This window comes from Pleuronectes platessa, chromosome 17 (genome assembly GCF_947347685.1).
Source record: "Pleuronectes platessa chromosome 17, fPlePla1.1, whole genome shotgun sequence".
NCBI lineage: Eukaryota > Metazoa > Chordata > Actinopteri > Pleuronectiformes > Pleuronectidae > Pleuronectes > Pleuronectes platessa.
In genome coordinates, this window is record NC_070642.1 from 6,109,177 (window position 1) to 6,127,315 (window position 18,139).

The 18,139-nt window shown below is 38.0% G+C and overlaps 1 protein-coding gene across 1 annotated transcript; it reads left to right on the forward strand.

Annotated features, from left to right (window-relative positions):
• Positions 1–1,346: 1,346 nt before the first annotated feature.
• On the forward strand, positions 1,347–12,852 carry LOC128460608 (uncharacterized). The gene is made up of 27 exons (XM_053445849.1): positions 1,347–1,356; positions 1,434–1,598; positions 1,786–1,935; positions 2,258–2,428; positions 2,801–2,941; positions 4,391–4,558; positions 4,784–4,828; positions 4,921–5,061; positions 5,381–5,551; positions 5,777–5,821; positions 5,914–6,054; positions 6,374–6,538; positions 6,626–6,661; positions 6,808–6,879; positions 7,805–7,861; positions 8,024–8,086; positions 8,226–8,297; positions 8,570–8,626; positions 8,790–8,852; positions 9,106–9,168; positions 9,321–9,356; positions 9,501–9,560; positions 10,943–11,203; positions 11,372–11,629; positions 11,875–12,135; positions 12,304–12,564; positions 12,839–12,852. Exons 1-27 carry the CDS (start codon positions 1,347–1,349, stop codon positions 12,850–12,852), a joined length of 3,147 nt encoding a protein of 1,048 aa, XP_053301824.1.
• Positions 12,853–18,139: the final 5,287 nt, after the last annotated feature.

The window sequence follows — 18,139 nt, forward strand, 5'->3', positions numbered from 1 at the left end:
TAATCCGTGTTTTCAATTTGTATGTTGAGTGGAATGAGACAGGATGTGGATTCATCCATGGCAACATGATGCTGAATATTACAGTCACTTCCTTATACGCTGGGAATTTCCCTGCCTCTCACGGGTATGTTGTACTTTAACCTTTACTTTAACAAAATAAGGAACTGTCAATAGATCAATTTGGGCCTAATCTCTGAACACCATATCTAATCTACATTTACTTAAATAAAAATACACAAATTAAGTTGCATGACAAATATTACGTTTGAATCAATGGAATGATTTCAGAGTTAACTGCAGCAAAGAGCTGATTATAAACTACCAAAAGCCCTGAATAGCAATAGAGTTTCAGTTTTTCAGTTTGACCTTACAGATGCTTTCAAACGGTTTTAATGGTGTTTTTCAAATTGTCTTTGCCCATCAGGTTCAGTGTGTGGTTAAATTTGAGTCTTAAATCACTTAATCTCCTTCCAGCTCAGTACAGAATTATATGAACAAATTCTAATTTAAAAACTTATTTTACAGATGGAGTTCATATTGAAAAATTAAAATAAATGATAACATATAACGAACACCAACTCTCCAGCTTTATGTCCGTCAAATGTCAAAAAGGCCTCGTTCTGCAGTACCTGACTGAAGTTTAATTTTACTAAAATAATACTTTTACAACAATGTATTTTGCACTTTACTTTGGTTGCTGATTAAGATGTAGCGACAGTCTACCCACTTTACATACAGTCAGATAGCTTTGTCTCCTCTAAAGCTCAGACTATAAAACTCAGTTCTGAATCACAAGTCCGATTTTATTTCTCAGAACCATTTACTTATCTTTGTGTTTTGTAAATGATTGAATTATTTAACCTCCATCCAAACCATCCAAGAAGTTAAGAGGGTAAATTATCTTTGAGGGAACTTTTCAAGTCAACAAGTCTTAGATCTGAGTCTGACAGACGCTAAATGGTGTGGAACTACCGGTTTAATCGAAGAAAAAGTTACTATATCTGTAAAATGGGCAGTGAGGTAAACCTTTCTACTTTGAAAAATGGAAAAGTACAAGAATGAAGTAGCACACCCTGTTCAGACATGGTATAACTTCTTTCTTGGGTGTTCCAATCACAAGTGAATCCCAAAATGACAGTGCAATCTGTAACCACATAGACATTCACACCTTTATTTGTTCAGGCTCTGTGGTCCTGCACAAACCATTTCCAAAATGGTCCAGACATTGCAGCCAGATCGTTGCTCTATATGAGCTACAAACATTATTCAATTAGCTTTAAAGCCTCAATGGTGAATGTCCTTATCGCCACTGTGTGTCAACAGAAAAGCCCTGTTGGGTTTCACAGATGAGTGAAGGTAAACAAACAAGCACTAGTTCAACAAAGAAAAAGCTATCTGACATCAATATTTTTTTCTTTTGCTTTTGTGTTTAGTTTGTTACCTAAATGGTAGCACATTCCAGTGCAGATGTGAGGACCAGTATGTCTGGTCTTCTACGGACTGCGCTAAATACGAAGCCTGTGATGAGATCACTAATGACACGTGCAGCTGTATCAGCAGTATTCCATCCAATGGGCACTACTGCCAGCCAAAGACAGGTGAACTTTAACTGCTTATTCTGTACTTATTTGATATGCACTTTTACATTTTAACATCATCTTGATATTTTTATTCTATATTAAGATATTTTTACTTATGACCCATTTGATTAGAGCTTACATGTTTTTTCTTTTACCATGAAGAGGCTAACTTAAGTTTCCCATGTCGCTCTGTTATCTTCTGTAGCTCCTCCAGTTGTTTATACATACCTCATTTCTGTTGAGTTGAACATCGCAGATGTTGGACTAATAAATCCACTGAGGACCATTCTGAGCAACATCAGTTACCCAATCAGCATCAACCACATGCAAATCTCTGATGTCATCATTTCTACAGGTAGGAAAAACATCTGCACTCACACTCTTGTTGCAGTTGTTTCTAAAATGTCATGCTCAGAATATAACTTTATTTATTATGTACTTGTATAGAACTCATCTAGACAAGGTAACAAAGTGCTTCACAAAAATCGATGGCAAAAAAATGAATGAACTTAAATAAAAGTTATTTAATTCAGTTCAATTTTAAGCACCAAATCATAACCTCAAGACAGTAAAATGTAAAGATGTAACCCGACAGTTCACACACAGTCACAAAATGCTAAACCCCTCATCCCCAAACTTTGTTCTTTAAGAAGTCAGATCTATGTTTGTTTGTCCAGTTTGCTCTCTGAGCAGTAGTGGTTACCAGTGCAGATGTGAGGATCAGTATCGCTGGTCATGTGACCAGTGTTTCATGTATGGATCCTGTGACAACATCACCTCCGACACATGTGGATGCATCAATGCCATCCCTGCTGATGGACAGCATTGTCAGCCTGTTGACCAATACAGTAAGCAGCTCTATCAAATTGTTTTAACAGACAAGTTGTCAAATAAACTCTTATTTTGCCTAAAACTTTTTCTCCTTTTCTATGAGTAATTATTATTTGTTTCACGTCTCTTTAACATTACAGTACAATTCAAATGATCTCAATCTTTTCCCATGTATTACAAGATGAACACAGATGTTTATGGCTACATTTGAACTTATTCTGCTGTTACTTTTCTTTCTCTTTTTCCATAGACTTTACATTTTGTCCAGTTATGACGACCACTCTATCACCAACAAGTAAGACTGAAGAAGCAACACAAATCAGAAACATTATATGAAAACCACAGTACAGATTAGAAGAGATTCATGTTTCTTTTTTCTGTCTCTGCAGTTTCTCCAGTTGTCTATGAATATATTATTACAATGGAGCTGAACACCACAGATGTTACAGTGATAGACCGACTGAGAAACATCAGTTACCCAGTCAGCATCAACAACAACACACAAGTCTCCGGCATGAACATCTCTACAGGTAACAATTACATGTTAGTTACTGGTTTTGTGTGTAGAATGAAGTGATTTTAACTTTTTTTATTTTAGCTATCATGTGGTTCATGTCTTGACATGATCCTCCCAAGAGTTCTTAAATGTTGTGTTGACATGTTTAATGTTTGACATGTTTAATGTCATTGCACTTATATTTGTAAAGATTCTCCTTTAATTAAAAATAACTGTTTTTGTATTGGATTTATGACCCGTTGTCCTTTTTTGCACTGTATAGGAGCGGCCCCCATCAAGTTGTTGGAAGTAACTAAGTTACTTTTACTTAAAGTACATTTTAAATGAACTACTTTTTACTTTTAATTGAGTAGATTTTTAGATGGGTACTTTTACTTGTACTTGAGTAAAATTTCATCAAAGTAAAGGTACTTTTACTTGAGTACAATATTTCAGTACTTTTTACACCTCTGAGTACTATTAACAAACACTATTAAGACTAAATAAAAGGAGGTGCCATACACTGCTGGATATCTGTTGGGGTAAACTATACAAAAAAGAAATGACACGCAGAATTTGACAAAGTCAACTTATCCACCTCTTCATTGTGTTTTCTCACCCCAATCCTGTGGCCTTCATCCAGCTGCACAGCGATGTTAGGCGGGCCCAGCTTGGATTTAGCATCATTGTATTCTCCATGTGTGCCCTCGTAGACTCATGTTTCTTTATTTTCTCGGATAAATGTTTCATATATCTTACTCGAGTAACAGTCCATGCTGTATCTGCCCCAACTGTTTTAAAAAGTAAAAATGAAAAGCAAAAGACTGCATTTACATGGCTTCTTCCTGCTTGCCAAGCCTTTGTGCTCTACCAGTTACGGGAAAGTCCTCGGGTGTACGTAGCGCGGCTGCAATGCTGTTTCATGTGTACATGAGTCAGTCATTGTCGCTAGTACCGTCTGATTTCCTCCCCCACTGACCATTGGCGACCGGGTTTTGGAGCTAGCAGAATCGCGTTTTCAGGCATTCGTTTTCAACGATGTTCATTCGCCAAATTTACCTTGCTATACGCGTATCTTGCCCAGCAACAGTCCCTTATTGGCCACTTGTCTCTGCTTTATTGGTGACATTTCCAGCGCTCCTGAACCATAGACCGTGTCCCGATCGTTTCCCACACATTTCCACTGAACATATACATTTTTTTTAAATAAAAAAGTTTGGTAATCAAATAAACAGACTCTCCACAAAAGAGGCCGGCGCAATACCGCCCTCTATTGGCCAGCCGCCACTGCTTCAGTTGTAATGAAAACTCAAAAGTTATTTAGTTTGTCCAGTCTGGCCAACTGTGACAAACATGGTGGCCTCAGTGGAGGCCACCATGTTTATTTTGTATAAAATTTCTGCCATCAGATCCTTTTATGTCTTGGAAATGTGTTAAATATTGACATTAGTTATGTACTTTTTATAAAATTTTCTGTCTCCAGTTTGCTCTCCGAACAGTATTGGTTACCAGTGCAGATGTGAGGATCAGTATCGTTGGTCATGTGACCAGTGTTTCACGTATGGATCCTGTGACATCACCTCCCACACATGTGGATGCATCAATGCCATCCCTGCTGATGGACAGCATTGTCAGCCTGTTGACCAATACAGTAAGCAGCTCTATCAAATGGTTTTATTAGAGTAGTTATCAAATATATTCTCATTTTGGCTACAACCTTTTTTATGAGTAATTATTATTTGTTTCATGTCTTTTTAACATTTACAGTAAATTCAAATGAACTTAATATTTTCCCATGTATAATAAGATGAACACAGATGTTTATGGCTACATATGAACTTATTCTGCTGTTACTTTTCTTTCTCTTTTTCCATAGACTTTACATTTTGTTCAGTTGGGACGACCACTCTATCACCAACAAGTAAGACTAAGGAAGCAACTCAAATCAGAAACATAATATGAAAACCACAGCACAGATCACAAGTGATTCATGTTTCTTTTCTGTCTCTGCAGCTTCTCCAGTTCTCTATGAATATATTATTACAATTGAGCTGAACACCACAGATGTTACAGTGATAGACCGACTGAGAAACATCAGTTACCCAGTCAGCATCAGCAACAACACACAAGTCTCCGGCACGAACATCTCTACAGGTCAAAATTACACCTTAGTTACTGTTTTTGTGTGTAGAATGTAGAGACATCTAGTGGTGAAGTTGCATGCTGCAGCTGAATACACCTCACCTCATCTTCCCCTTCCATACATGACAGAGAATCTGTGGTAGCATTCAGTTCAATAGCGGCTGGTGAAAAATATTCTCGCTGGGGCTGGGCTGTGCCCTACTCAGTTTTTAGTAATCATCCCACTACGGTTTAACAAAAATTGCAGGATACCAGTTCTTTATGAAATAGTATGGAATTATTTGAGTCCAGTACATGATTACATGATTTTCAATATATTTTCTGTATCCAGTTTGCTCTCAGAGCAGTAGTGGTTACCAGTGCAGATGTGAGGATCAGTATCGTTGGTCATGTGACCAGTGTTTCATGTATGGATCCTGTGACAACATCACCTCCAACACATGTGGATGTATCAAAGCCATCCCTGCTGATGGACAGCATTGTCAGCCTTTTGACCAATACAGTAAGCAGCTCTATCAAATGGTTTTATTAGAGTAATTATCAAATATATTCTCATTTTGGCTACAACCTTTTTTATGAGTAATTATTATTTGTTTCACGTCTTTTTAACATTTACAGTAAATTCAAATGAACTTAATATTTTCCAATGTATTATAAGATTAACACAGATGTTTATGGCTACATATGAACTTATTCTGCTGTTACTTTTCTTGCTCTTTTTCCATAGACTTTACATTTTGTTCAGTTAGGACGACCACTTTATCACCAACAAGTAAGACTGAGGAAGCAACACAAATCAGAAACATAATATGAAAACCACAGCACAGATCACAAGTGATTCATGTTTCTTTTCTGTCTCTGCAGCTTCTCCAGTTCTCTATGAATATATTATTACAATTGAGCTGAACACCACAGATGTTACAGTGATAGACCGACTGAGAAACATCAGTTACCCAGTCAGCATCAGCAACAACACACAAGTCTCCGGCACGAACATCTCTACAGGTCAAAATTACACCTTAGTTACTGTTTTTGTGTGTAGAATGTAAAGACATCTAGTGGTGAAGTTGCATGCTGCAGCTGAATACACCTCACCTCATCTTCCCCTTCCATACATGACAGAGAATCTGTGGTAGTGTTCAGTTCAATAGCGGCTGGTGAAAAATATTCTCGCGTGGGCTGTGCTGTGCCATACTCAGTTTTTAGTAATCATCCCACTACGGTTTAACAAAAATTGCAGGATACCAGTTCTTTATGAAATAGTATGAAATTATTTAAGTCCAGTACATGATTACATGATCTTCAATATATTTTCTGTATCCAGTTTGCTCTCAGAGCAGTAGTGGTTACCAGTGCAGATGTGAGGATCAGTATCGCTGGTCATGTGACCCGTGTTTCATGTATGGATCCTGTGACAACATCACCTCCAACACATGTGGATGTATCAAAGCCATCCCTGCTGATGGACAGCATTGTCAGCCACTGACAGGTAAGAAGCTGGAAGTCTGGTGTAAAACTATTCATGCCTAACTTACCTTTGACAGACCTGAATTTAATGATTTCTATTTTCATACAGATGACTTGATTTGTCCATCAACAACTCCGCCAGTTGGTATGCCACACCATATTCGTGAAGGCCACAGTCACCTTTTCTTCCTCTCTCAGCCATGTTCTCTCCGATTCAGTCTGTGTGACAGAGTTTTTCAATATTGTTCTTGTTGTGATGTCTTTTCGTTTTTCATCACTGCATTTTTTTAGTAACAACTACAACTGCTGCAACGACAAGGAATACTACAGCATTCTTAACACCAACCACGACAGCCACAACAGGTATGTATTATTATCAAGTGTGTGTCTGTGAACACGATAATCACTGCCATTTGATGTTGCATAAGCTTTGCAACCTCACCTGCCCCCTCCTTCTCCGGGGAACTCAGCAAGGTGCTGTCTGTGGCCCCTTAACACACAACTAGGAACAGCAATGAATAAAGCTACTGTGCACAGGACATCCAACAAAAAAGCAATCCACCAAGTTGCTGTGCAGACTGGTTCAATGAATTTGTCAGTGTCTCTGGTGTATCCTACACTGATACTGAAGTACTTTTGTCTTTTACTGTCAATAAAACACAGATTTATACTTTTCCGACACTCTGACAGTCCTGAACACGACTAAACCCACAGTCACCCCAGCAACTGTAATAACCAAAGTAGTTAATAATAATCATTAGTAAGGCTCTTTTCAACATATATATGCTTGAAAATGAAAAAAAAAATCATTTAGTTTTTACGCTGTAATTTTAGACTGTATGGTAAACATGCTGTGGAATGCTGTAAGTGATCTAGACTTAAATAACAGTTTCTGTTGTATTATTGGAAAATTGTCACTACAACAGATGTGAACGCTAAAACAGTTTCAACAGCTGTAAGATGTGAGTGTCCCACTATGCTATAACAAGGGGTCAGTGTTTGACTTCATGAGCGGGTAGTCCACTAACGGGACGGTTGCTGTTCAATCCCTGGCTCCTTCAGTATGCATTTAATCGTGTCCTTGAGCAAGACAATGATTGCCAATTTTCCCCAGTGTGTAAATGTAGTGTAAAAGAGAGAAATGCAACATATAGTAGAGCTCTTTTAATGCACGTGTGAATGGATGAATGCAGCATTTGAATGGTTGATGAATTGAACAGATAATCTGAGCATCAATTATTCCCACGTTTCATTAAGTATTTACATGTTTGTAAAACAATCTTTGCAGATTCAACACTTACAACACATATGAACACCACAACAGCTGCAACAACAACTGTAACAGGTCAGTGCTTTCAAATAATCTCACAACCCTTTTTAAAATGTCCTTAATATTTTTCTTTAATTTATCATCATTTTATAGATTTTATAATCACCAAAAACAAGTGGTGTTTTTTTTTTTGTCTTAACCACAGTGGAGAATTCTTAATTGTACATTTTACCCCAGATTCAACACCAGCTACAACAAATGTTAACACCACAACAGTCACATCAACAACAGTGGTAACAAGTAAGTATTCAACAACTACCTGTTCCAACATTTAAGGCTGTTTCAGCCATGTTCACTCCGATTCAGTCTGTGACAGAGTTTTTTAATAATGTTTCTGGTCGTGATGTCTTTTCGTTTTTTCATTACTTCCTTGTTTTAGTAACAACTACAATTGTTGCAACGACTATGAATACTACAGCATTCTTAACACCAACCACCACAGCCATAACAGGTATGTATCATAATCAAGTGTGTGTGTGAACACGATAATCACTGCGTTTTGATGTTGCATAAGCTTTGCGACCGCACCTGCCCCCTCCTTCCCCGGGGTACTCTGCAAGGAGCTGTCTGTGGCCCCTTAACACACAACTAGGAGCAGCACTGAATAAAGTTACTGTGCACAGGACATCCAAAAAGAAGAGCAATCCACCAAGTTATTCAAAACAACCAAATTTTTCCCATGTTTCATTAAGCATTTACGTGTTGGTAAAATGATTTTTGCAGATTCAACACTTACAACACATATGAACACCATAACAGCTCCAACAACAACTGTAACAAGTTAGTGCTTTCAAATAATCTCACAACCCTTTTTAAAATGTCCTTAATATTTCTCTGTGATTTATCATCATTTTATAGATTTTAATGTCACCAAAAACAAGTGGTGTTTTTTTTTTTTTTCTTAACCACAGTGAAATATTCCTAATTGTACATTTCCCCCCAGATTCAACATCGGCTACAACACATGTTAACACCACAACAGTCACATCCACAACAGTGGTAACAAGTAAGTATTCAACAACTACCTGTTCCAACAACAAATGTTCAACTCAGTAATAGTACAGTGTTCCTAATAAAGTGAAGCTTGGTGAATGTATGGATGAACAATCATGGTAACAGTGGTATCTATTAGTACATTTTGGTTAGTGTTCAATTTTTACTTAGCATTTAATTTACGGCTATATCCTATCTTGGCTGAAACCTTACACTTAATAATCTGAGGATGAATAATTTATGTGTTTGTAAAATTATCTTTGCAGATTCTACACCTAATGCTACAACAAATATGACTACGACAACAGCTGCAACACCAACTGTAACAAGTCAGTGATTTTGAATAATTTTACAAATGTCCTAATTTTTTGTCTGTAGTATATCCTCATACATCAGATTTTACTTTTACCAACACTAACAACTAGTGTTAGTGGTTGTTTTTTTTCCAAATATCCTTTTAATTCAACATCTGCTCCAACAGATTTTAACACCACAACACAAACAACAGTTGTAACAAGTAAGTGTTCAACAACTAACTGTTAAAAAATACATTAAGTCACCTGAGTTCGAAGAACATAGACAAATACAATGTTGATTTTTTTACTCTGAACCTGCACTAGCAAATGTCCAAAAGTTCCTATAAATGAGTTGTTTTTTGCAGATTCGACACCTGTTGCTACAACAGTTATGAACACTACAATAGCTACAACACCTGTGCCAAGTGAGTGTTTGAGAAAAGATGACTCTTTGTTTGTTACAACACATTTGAATGCAACACATATAACTTCAGCCTCCACTGTCGATATGAGTACATTTTTAAAAGAATGGAGAGGCTAACTCTTGCACAGCTGTTTAAACATGTCAAATAGTCAGATTTTGTTTTCCAGATTAACACATACTTGTAGATAATTATAAAATGATCAGACTCCACAGTTGCATAAAATTGAAGTGAGCACCATAGTTCTAACAATACCAACAACAATTGAATTATCGCTTTAATAACGCATTATGTTAAAATAATGAGTCTGTGAAATATGTGCATAGTCACAACACTCACTGCTGTGTATTTTCTGTGAAATGTAAGTACAGTACATTTAAGGCCGTTTCAGCCATGTTCACTCCGATTCAGACTGTGTGACAGAGTTTTTAGGGCCCGAGCACTGACAGGCACTGACAAGTGAGGCCCTATTGAAATTGTAAGGATTCTTATTATTATTATTCAGGCAAATGAATTGGCTTTTTGAGGGATTTAACATACTCAAATTCTTACAAAAATTTGCAGAAAGTTAGAAAGTGGTGAAAATGTACGTATTCTGGAGGATTTTCAATGGGCGTCGCAAAATGGCTCAACAGTGCCCCCGAGACCCCCGGACTGTGTTCACATTGACCAATCCTCACAAAAAACGATACATACGTGTATCATGACCAGACAAACAAAAAAGTCTTAGGAGCAATTGGAAAAACGATTTTTTTGAGGTACATGTCCCAGGGCTTATATACATCAGACCAATTTCAACTTGAGATGAGTGTCATCACAACAAGATGGAGTTACAATGTTATTAAATGATCGATTTTTCGTCACACGGTGTGACCGTGCCGTGGTGTCAGAGTTTGATTACACGCCATTAAAACAAGTTGTTCTGTAACGCAGACATACATGGACAATGAATCCTTCGATGCTGACCGTAAACAAACAACTCCACTCCTGCAGTGTCAGTGGTCAAAGATCAAAGGAATCTTTATGTCTTGCAAAGGTTACGTCTCTCTCCCTCTCAGAATTGGGACATTTCCTCAAACCGTGTAAACAGGTACGGCGAAGGTTCATCCTTCGCCAAAGGAGACAATGTTCTCATAACTCCACTGTGCATTGTCCTATCACCACCAAACTTCTGTCTCATGATCAGAGTCCAAGACTGAACAGCTCTGTGTGTCAATATTTCCTCAGTCATTATTTTTTTTTTTCAGGCAAAATGCATGCAACGCTTAAAATGCATGTGCTCGGGCCCGCCCAGCGCTGCATTGCAGTCCTAGAAATGTTTGTTATTATTTGATAACTATTATTCATTTTTAAACAACCTCTTGTTTCTCTTTGCTTTCTCCCAGCTCCTGCTAATGCAGAGGACTTTAAATCAGTGGGACAAAATGAGAACAGCATCACCCTGCAGTGGAAAAAAGTGGAAAACATCCTCACATATGTACTTGTGTCCAGTGACGGACTGGACACAAACGTCACTGCAGAAATGGGAAATAAACCAGTTACACATGTAACCTCAGGACTCACAAATGGGACTAAATACAACTTCACTCTCTTCACCGTGTCTGAAAAAGTCAGAAGCAGTGGAGTGAGCATTTCTGCATTCACTGGTAAGAGACATTTTCTGTTATAAAGCCACGAAACAACAGCCAGGACACAACTCTGTACAAAATCAAATTTTTATAGTTATTTAGTGTGCATTTTTTATCAGGTATTTTATAATAGAGACACATGCACTATACATTTACAAGGACTAATTTCTCTTTGCTTTCTTCCAGCTCCTCCTAATGCAGAGGACTTTAAATCAGTGGGACAAAATGAGACCAGTGTCACCCTGCATTGGAAAAAAGTGGAAAACATCCTCACATATGTACTTGTGTCCAGTGACGGAGAAATAAACGTCAATGCAGAAATGGGAAATGAACCAGTTACACACGTAACCTCAGGACTCACAAATGGGACAAAATACAACTTCACTCTCTTCACCGTGTCTGAAAACGTCAGAAGCAGTGGAGTGAGCATCTCTGCATTCACTGGTAAGAGACATTTTCTGTTATAAAGCCACGAAACAAAAACCAGGACACAACTCTGTACAATATCAAATTTGGTAAGTTATTTAGTGTGCATTTTTGATCAGGCATTTTTCCTTGAAGATAAAAATTGCATGAATTTAAAGGCACAATGGTTCCTATTAATCAGATGACTAAAATACAACCTATAGCCAAAAGAGACACATGCACTAGAAATTTACAAGGACTAATTTCTCTTTGCTTTCTCCCAGCTCCTTCTAATGCAGAGGACTTTAAACCAGTGCGACAAAATGAGACCAGTGTCACCCTGCAGTGGAAAAAAGTGGAAAACATCCTCACATATGTACTTGTGTCCAGTGACGGACTGGACACAAACGTCACTGCAGAAATGGGAAATAAACCAGTTACACATGTAACCTCAGGACTCACAAATGGGACAAAATACAACTTCACTCTCTTCACCGTGTCTGAAAAAGTCAGAAGCAGTGGGGTGAGCATCTCTGCATTCACTGGTAAGAGACATTTTCTGTTATAAAGCCAAGAAACAAAATCCAGGACACAACTCTTTGCAAAATCTAACATTTAAAGTTATTTAGTGTGCATTTTTGATCAGGGATTTTTCAATAGAGACAAATGCACTAAACATTTATAAGGACTAATTTCGCTTTGCTTTCCTCCAGCTCCTCCTAATGCAGAGGACTTTAAATCAGTGGGAAAAAATGAGACCAGTGTCACCCTGCAATGGAAAAAAGTGGAAAACATCCTCACATATGTACTTGTGTCCAGCGACGGACTGGACACAAACGTCACTGCAGAAATGGGAAATAAACCAGTTACACATGTAACCTCAGGACTCACAAATGGGACAAAATACAACTTCACTCTCTTCACCGTGTCTAAAAAAGTCAGAAGCAGTGGGGTGAGCATCTCTGCATTCACTGGTAAGAGACATTTTCTGTTATAAAGCCAAGAAACAACAGCCAGGACACAACTCTGTACAAAATCTAATTTTTATAGTTATTTAGTGTGCATTTTTTATCATGTATTTTATAATAGAGACACATGCACTATACATTTATAAGGACTAAATTCTCTTTGCTTTCTTCCAGCTCCTCCTAATGCAGAGGACTTTAAATCAGTGGGACAAAATGAGACCAGTGTCACCCTGCAATGGAAAAAAGTGGAAAACATCCTCACATATGTACTTGTGTCCAGTTACGGAGAAATAAACGTCAATGCAGAAATGGGAAACGAACCAGTTACACAAGTAACCTCGGGACTCACAAATGGGACAAAATACAACTTCACTCTCTTCACCGTGTCTGAAAACGTCAGAAGCAGTGGAGTGAGCATCTCTGCATTCACTGGTAAGAGACATTTTCTGTTATAAAGCCACGAAACAAAAACCAGGACACAACTCTGTACAATATCAAATTTGGTAAGTTATTTAGTGTGCATTTTTGATCAGGCATTTTTCCTTGAAGATAAAAATTTCATGTATTAAAAGGCACAATGGTCCCTATTCATCAGATGACTAAAATACAACCTATAGCCAATAGAGACACATGCACTAGAAATTTACAAGGACTAATTTCTCTTTGCTTTCTTCCAGCTCCTCCTAATGCAGAGGACTTTAAATCAGTGGGACAAAATGAGACCAGTGTCACCCTGCATTGGAAAAAAGTGGAAAACATCCTCACATATGTACTTGTGTCCAGTGACGGAGAAATAAACGTCAATGCAGAAATGGGAAATGAACCAGTTACACACGTAACCTCAGGACTCACAAATGGGACAAAATACAACTTCACTCTCTTCACCGTGTCTGAAAAAGTCAGAAGCAGTGGGGTGAGCATCTCTGCATTCACTGGTAAGAGACATTTTCTGTTATAAAGTCAAGAAACAAAATCCAGGACACAACTCTTTGCAAAATCTAACATTTAAAGTTATTTAGTGTGCATTTTTGATCAGGGATTTTTCAATAGAGACAAATGCACTATACATTTACAAGGACTAATTTCGCTTTGCTTTCCTCCAGCTCCTCCTAATGCAGAGGACTTTAAATCAGTGGGACAAAATGAGACCAGCATCACCCTGCAGTGGAAAAAAGTGGAAAACATCCTTACATATGTACTTGTGTCCAGTGACGGAGAAATAAACGTCAATGCAGAAATGGGAAATGAACCAGTTACACACGTAACCTCAGGACTCACAAATGGGACAAAATACAACTTCACCCTCTTCACCGTGTCTGAAAACGTCAGAAGCAGTGGAGTGAGCATCTCTGCATTCACTGGTAAGAGACATTTTCTGTTATAAAGCCACGAAACAAAAACCAGGACACAAGTCTTTACAAAATCAAATTTTTATAGTTATTTAGTGTGCATTTTTTATCAGGTATTTTATAATAGAGACACATGCACTATACATTTACAAGGACTAATTTCTCTTTGCTTTCTTCCAGCTCCTCCTAATGCAGAGGACTTTAAATCAGTGGGAAAAAATGAGACCAGTGTCACCCTGCAATGGAAAAAAGTGGAAAACATCCTCACATATGTACTTGTGTCCAGCGACGGACTGGACACAAACGTCACTGCAGAAATGGGAAATAAACCAGTTACACATGTAACCTCAGGACTCACAAATGGGACAAAATACAACTTCACTCTCTTCACCGTGTCTAAAAAAGTCAGAAGCAGTGGGGTGAGCATCTCTGCATTCACTGGTAAGAGACATTTTCTGTTATAAAGCCAAGAAACAACAGCCAGGACACAACTCTGTACAAAATCTAATTTTTATAGTTATTTAGTGTGCATTTTTTATCATGTATTTTATAATAGAGACACATGCACTATACATTTATAAGGACTAAATTCTCTTTGCTTTCTTCCAGCTCCTCCTAATGCAGAGGACTTTAAATCAGTGGGACAAAATGAGACCAGTGTCACCCTGCAATGGAAAAAAGTGGAAAACATCCTCACATATGTACTTGTGTCCAGTGACGGAGAAATAAACGTCAATGCAGAAATGGGAAACGAACCAGTTACACAAGTAACCTCGGGACTCACAAATGGGACAAAATACAACTTCACTCTCTTCACCGTGTCTGAAAACGTCAGAAGCAGTGGAGTGAGCATCTCTGCATTCACTGGTAAGAGACATTTTCTGTTATAAAGCCACGAAACAAAAACCAGGACACAACTCTGTACAATATCAAATTTGGTAAGTTATTTAGTGTGCATTTTTGATCAGGCATTTTTCCTTGAAGATAAAAATTTCATGTATTAAAAGGCACAATGGTCCCTATTCATCAGATGACTAAAATACAACCTATAGCCAATAGAGACACATGCACTAGAAATTTACAAGGACTAATTTCTCTTTGCTTTCTTCCAGCTCCTCCTAATGCAGAGGACTTTAAATCAGTGGGACAAAATGAGACCAGTGTCACCCTGCATTGGAAAAAAGTGGAAAACATCCTCACATATGTACTTGTGTCCAGTGACGGAGAAATAAACGTCAATGCAGAAATGGGAAATGAACCAGTTACACACGTAACCTCAGGACTCACAAATGGGACAAAATACAACTTCACTCTCTTCACCGTGTCTGAAAAAGTCAGAAGCAGTGGGGTGAGCATCTCTGCATTCACTGGTAAGAGACATTTTCTGTTATAAAGTCAAGAAACAAAATCCAGGACACAACTCTTTGCAAAATCTAACATTTAAAGTTATTTAGTGTGCATTTTTGATCAGGGATTTTTCAATAGAGACAAATGCACTATACATTTACAAGGACTAATTTCGCTTTGCTTTCCTCCAGCTCCTCCTAATGCAGAGGACTTTAAATCAGTGGGACAAAATGAGACCAGCATCACCCTGCAGTGGAAAAAAGTGGAAAACATCCTTACATATGTACTTGTGTCCAGTGACGGAGAAATAAACGTCAATGCAGAAATGGGAAATGAACCAGTTACACACGTAACCTCAGGACTCACAAATGGGACAAAATACAACTTCACCCTCTTCACCGTGTCTGAAAACGTCAGAAGCAGTGGAGTGAGCATCTCTGCATTCACTGGTAAGAGACATTTTCTGTTATAAAGCCACGAAACAAAAACCAGGACACAAGTCTTTACAAAATCAAATTTTTATAGTTATTTAGTGTGCATTTTTTATCAGGTATTTTATAATAGAGACACATGCACTATACATTTACAAGGACTAATTTCTCTTTGCTTTCTTCCAGCTCCTCCTAATGCAGAGGACTTTAAATCAGTGGGAAAAAATGAGACCAGTGTCACCCTGCAATGGAAAAAAGTGGAAAACATCCTCACATATGTACTTGTGTCCAGCGACGGACTGGACACAAACGTCACTGCAGAAATGGGAAATAAACCAGTTACACATGTAACCTCAGGACTCACAAATGGGACAAAATACAACTTCACTCTCTTCACCGTGTCTAAAAAAGTCAGAAGCAGTGGGGTGAGCATCTCTGCATTCACTGGTAAGAGACATTTTCTGTTATAAAGCCAAGAAACAACAGCCAGGACACAACTCTGTACAAAATCTAATTTTTATAGTTATTTAGTGTGCATTTTTTATCATGTATTTTATAATAGAGACACATGCACTATACATTTATAAGGACTAAATTCTCTTTGCTTTCTTCCAGCTCCTCCTAATGCAGAGGACTTTAAATCAGTGGGACAAAATGAGACCAGTGTCACCCTGCAATGGAAAAAAGTGGAAAACATCCTCACATATGTACTTGTGTCCAGTGACGGAGAAATAAACGTCAATGCAGAAATGGGAAACGAACCAGTTACACAAGTAACCTCGGGACTCACAAATGGGACAAAATACAACTTCACTCTCTTCACCGTGTCTGAAAACGTCAGAAGCAGTGGAGTGAGCATCTCTGCATTCACTGGTAAGAGACATTTTCTGTTATAAAGCCACGAAACAAAAACCAGGACACAACTCTGTACAATATCAAATTTGGTAAGTTATTTAGTGTGCATTTTTGATCAGGCATTTTTCCTTGAAGATAAAAATTTCATGTATTAAAAGGCACAATGGTCCCTATTCATCAGATGACTAAAATACAACCTATAGCCAATAGAGACACATGCACTAGAAATTTACAAGGACTAATTTCTCTTTGCTTTCTTCCAGCTCCTCCTAATGCAGAGGACTTTAAATCAGTGGGACAAAATGAGACCAGTGTCACCCTGCATTGGAAAAAAGTGGAAAACATCCTCACATATGTACTTGTGTCCAGTGACGGAGAAATAAACGTCAATGCAGAAATGGGAAATGAACCAGTTACACACGTAACCTCAGGACTCACAAATGGGACAAAATACAACTTCACTCTCTTCACCGTGTCTGAAAAAGTCAGAAGCAGTGGGGTGAGCATCTCTGCATTCACTGGTAAGAGACATTTTCTGTTATAAAGTCAAGAAACAAAATCCAGGACACAACTCTTTGCAAAATCTAACATTTAAAGTTATTTAGTGTGCATTTTTGATCAGGGATTTTTCAATAGAGACAAATGCACTATACATTTACAAGGACTAATTTCGCTTTGCTTTCCTCCAGCTCCTCCTAATGCAGAGGACTTTAAATCAGTGGGACAAAATGAGACCAGCATCACCCTGCAGTGGAAAAAAGTGGAAAACATCCTTACATATGTACTTGTGTCCAGTGACGGAGAAATAAACGTCAATGCAGAAATGGGAAATGAACCAGTTACACACGTAACCTCAGGACTCACAAATGGGACAAAATACAACTTCACCCTCTTCACCGTGTCTGAAAACGTCAGAAGCAGTGGAGTGAGCATCTCTGCATTCACTGGTAAGAGACATTTTCTGTTATAAAGCCACGAAACAAAAACCAGGACACAAGTCTTTACAAAATCAAATTTTTATAGTTATTTAGTGTGCATTTTTTATCAGGTATTTTATAATAGAGACACATGCACTATACATTTACAAGGACTAATTTCTCTTTGCTTTCTTCCAGCTCCTCCTAATGCAGAGGACTTTAAATCAGTGGGAAAAAATGAGACCAGTGTCACCCTGCAATGGAAAAAAGTGGAAAACATCCTCACATATGTACTTGTGTCCAGCGACGGACTGGACACAAACGTCACTGCAGAAATGGGAAATAAACCAGTTACACATGTAACCTCAGGACTCACAAATGGGACAAAATACAACTTCACTCTCTTCACCGTGTCTAAAAAAGTCAGAAGCAGTGGGGTGAGCATCTCTGCATTCACTGGTAAGAGACATTTTCTGTTATAAAGCCAAGAAACAACAGCCAGGACACAACTCTGTACAAAATCTAATTTTTATAGTTATTTAGTGTGCATTTTTTATCATGTATTTTATAATAGAGACACATGCACTATACATTTATAAGGACTAAATTCTCTTTGCTTTCTTCCAGCTCCTCCTAATGCAGAGGACTTTAAATCAGTGGGACAAAATGAGACCAGCATCAC

Coding starts and splice junctions, on each gene's coding strand:
- LOC128460608 (XM_053445849.1), top strand. Junction 6,539..6,625: donor GCATTGTCAGCCACTGACAG/GTAAGAAGCTGG, acceptor ATTTTCATACAG/ATGACTTGATTTGTCCATCA. Junction 9,357..9,500: donor ACAAACAACAGTTGTAACAA/GTAAGTGTTCAA, acceptor TGTTTTTTGCAG/ATTCGACACCTGTTGCTACA.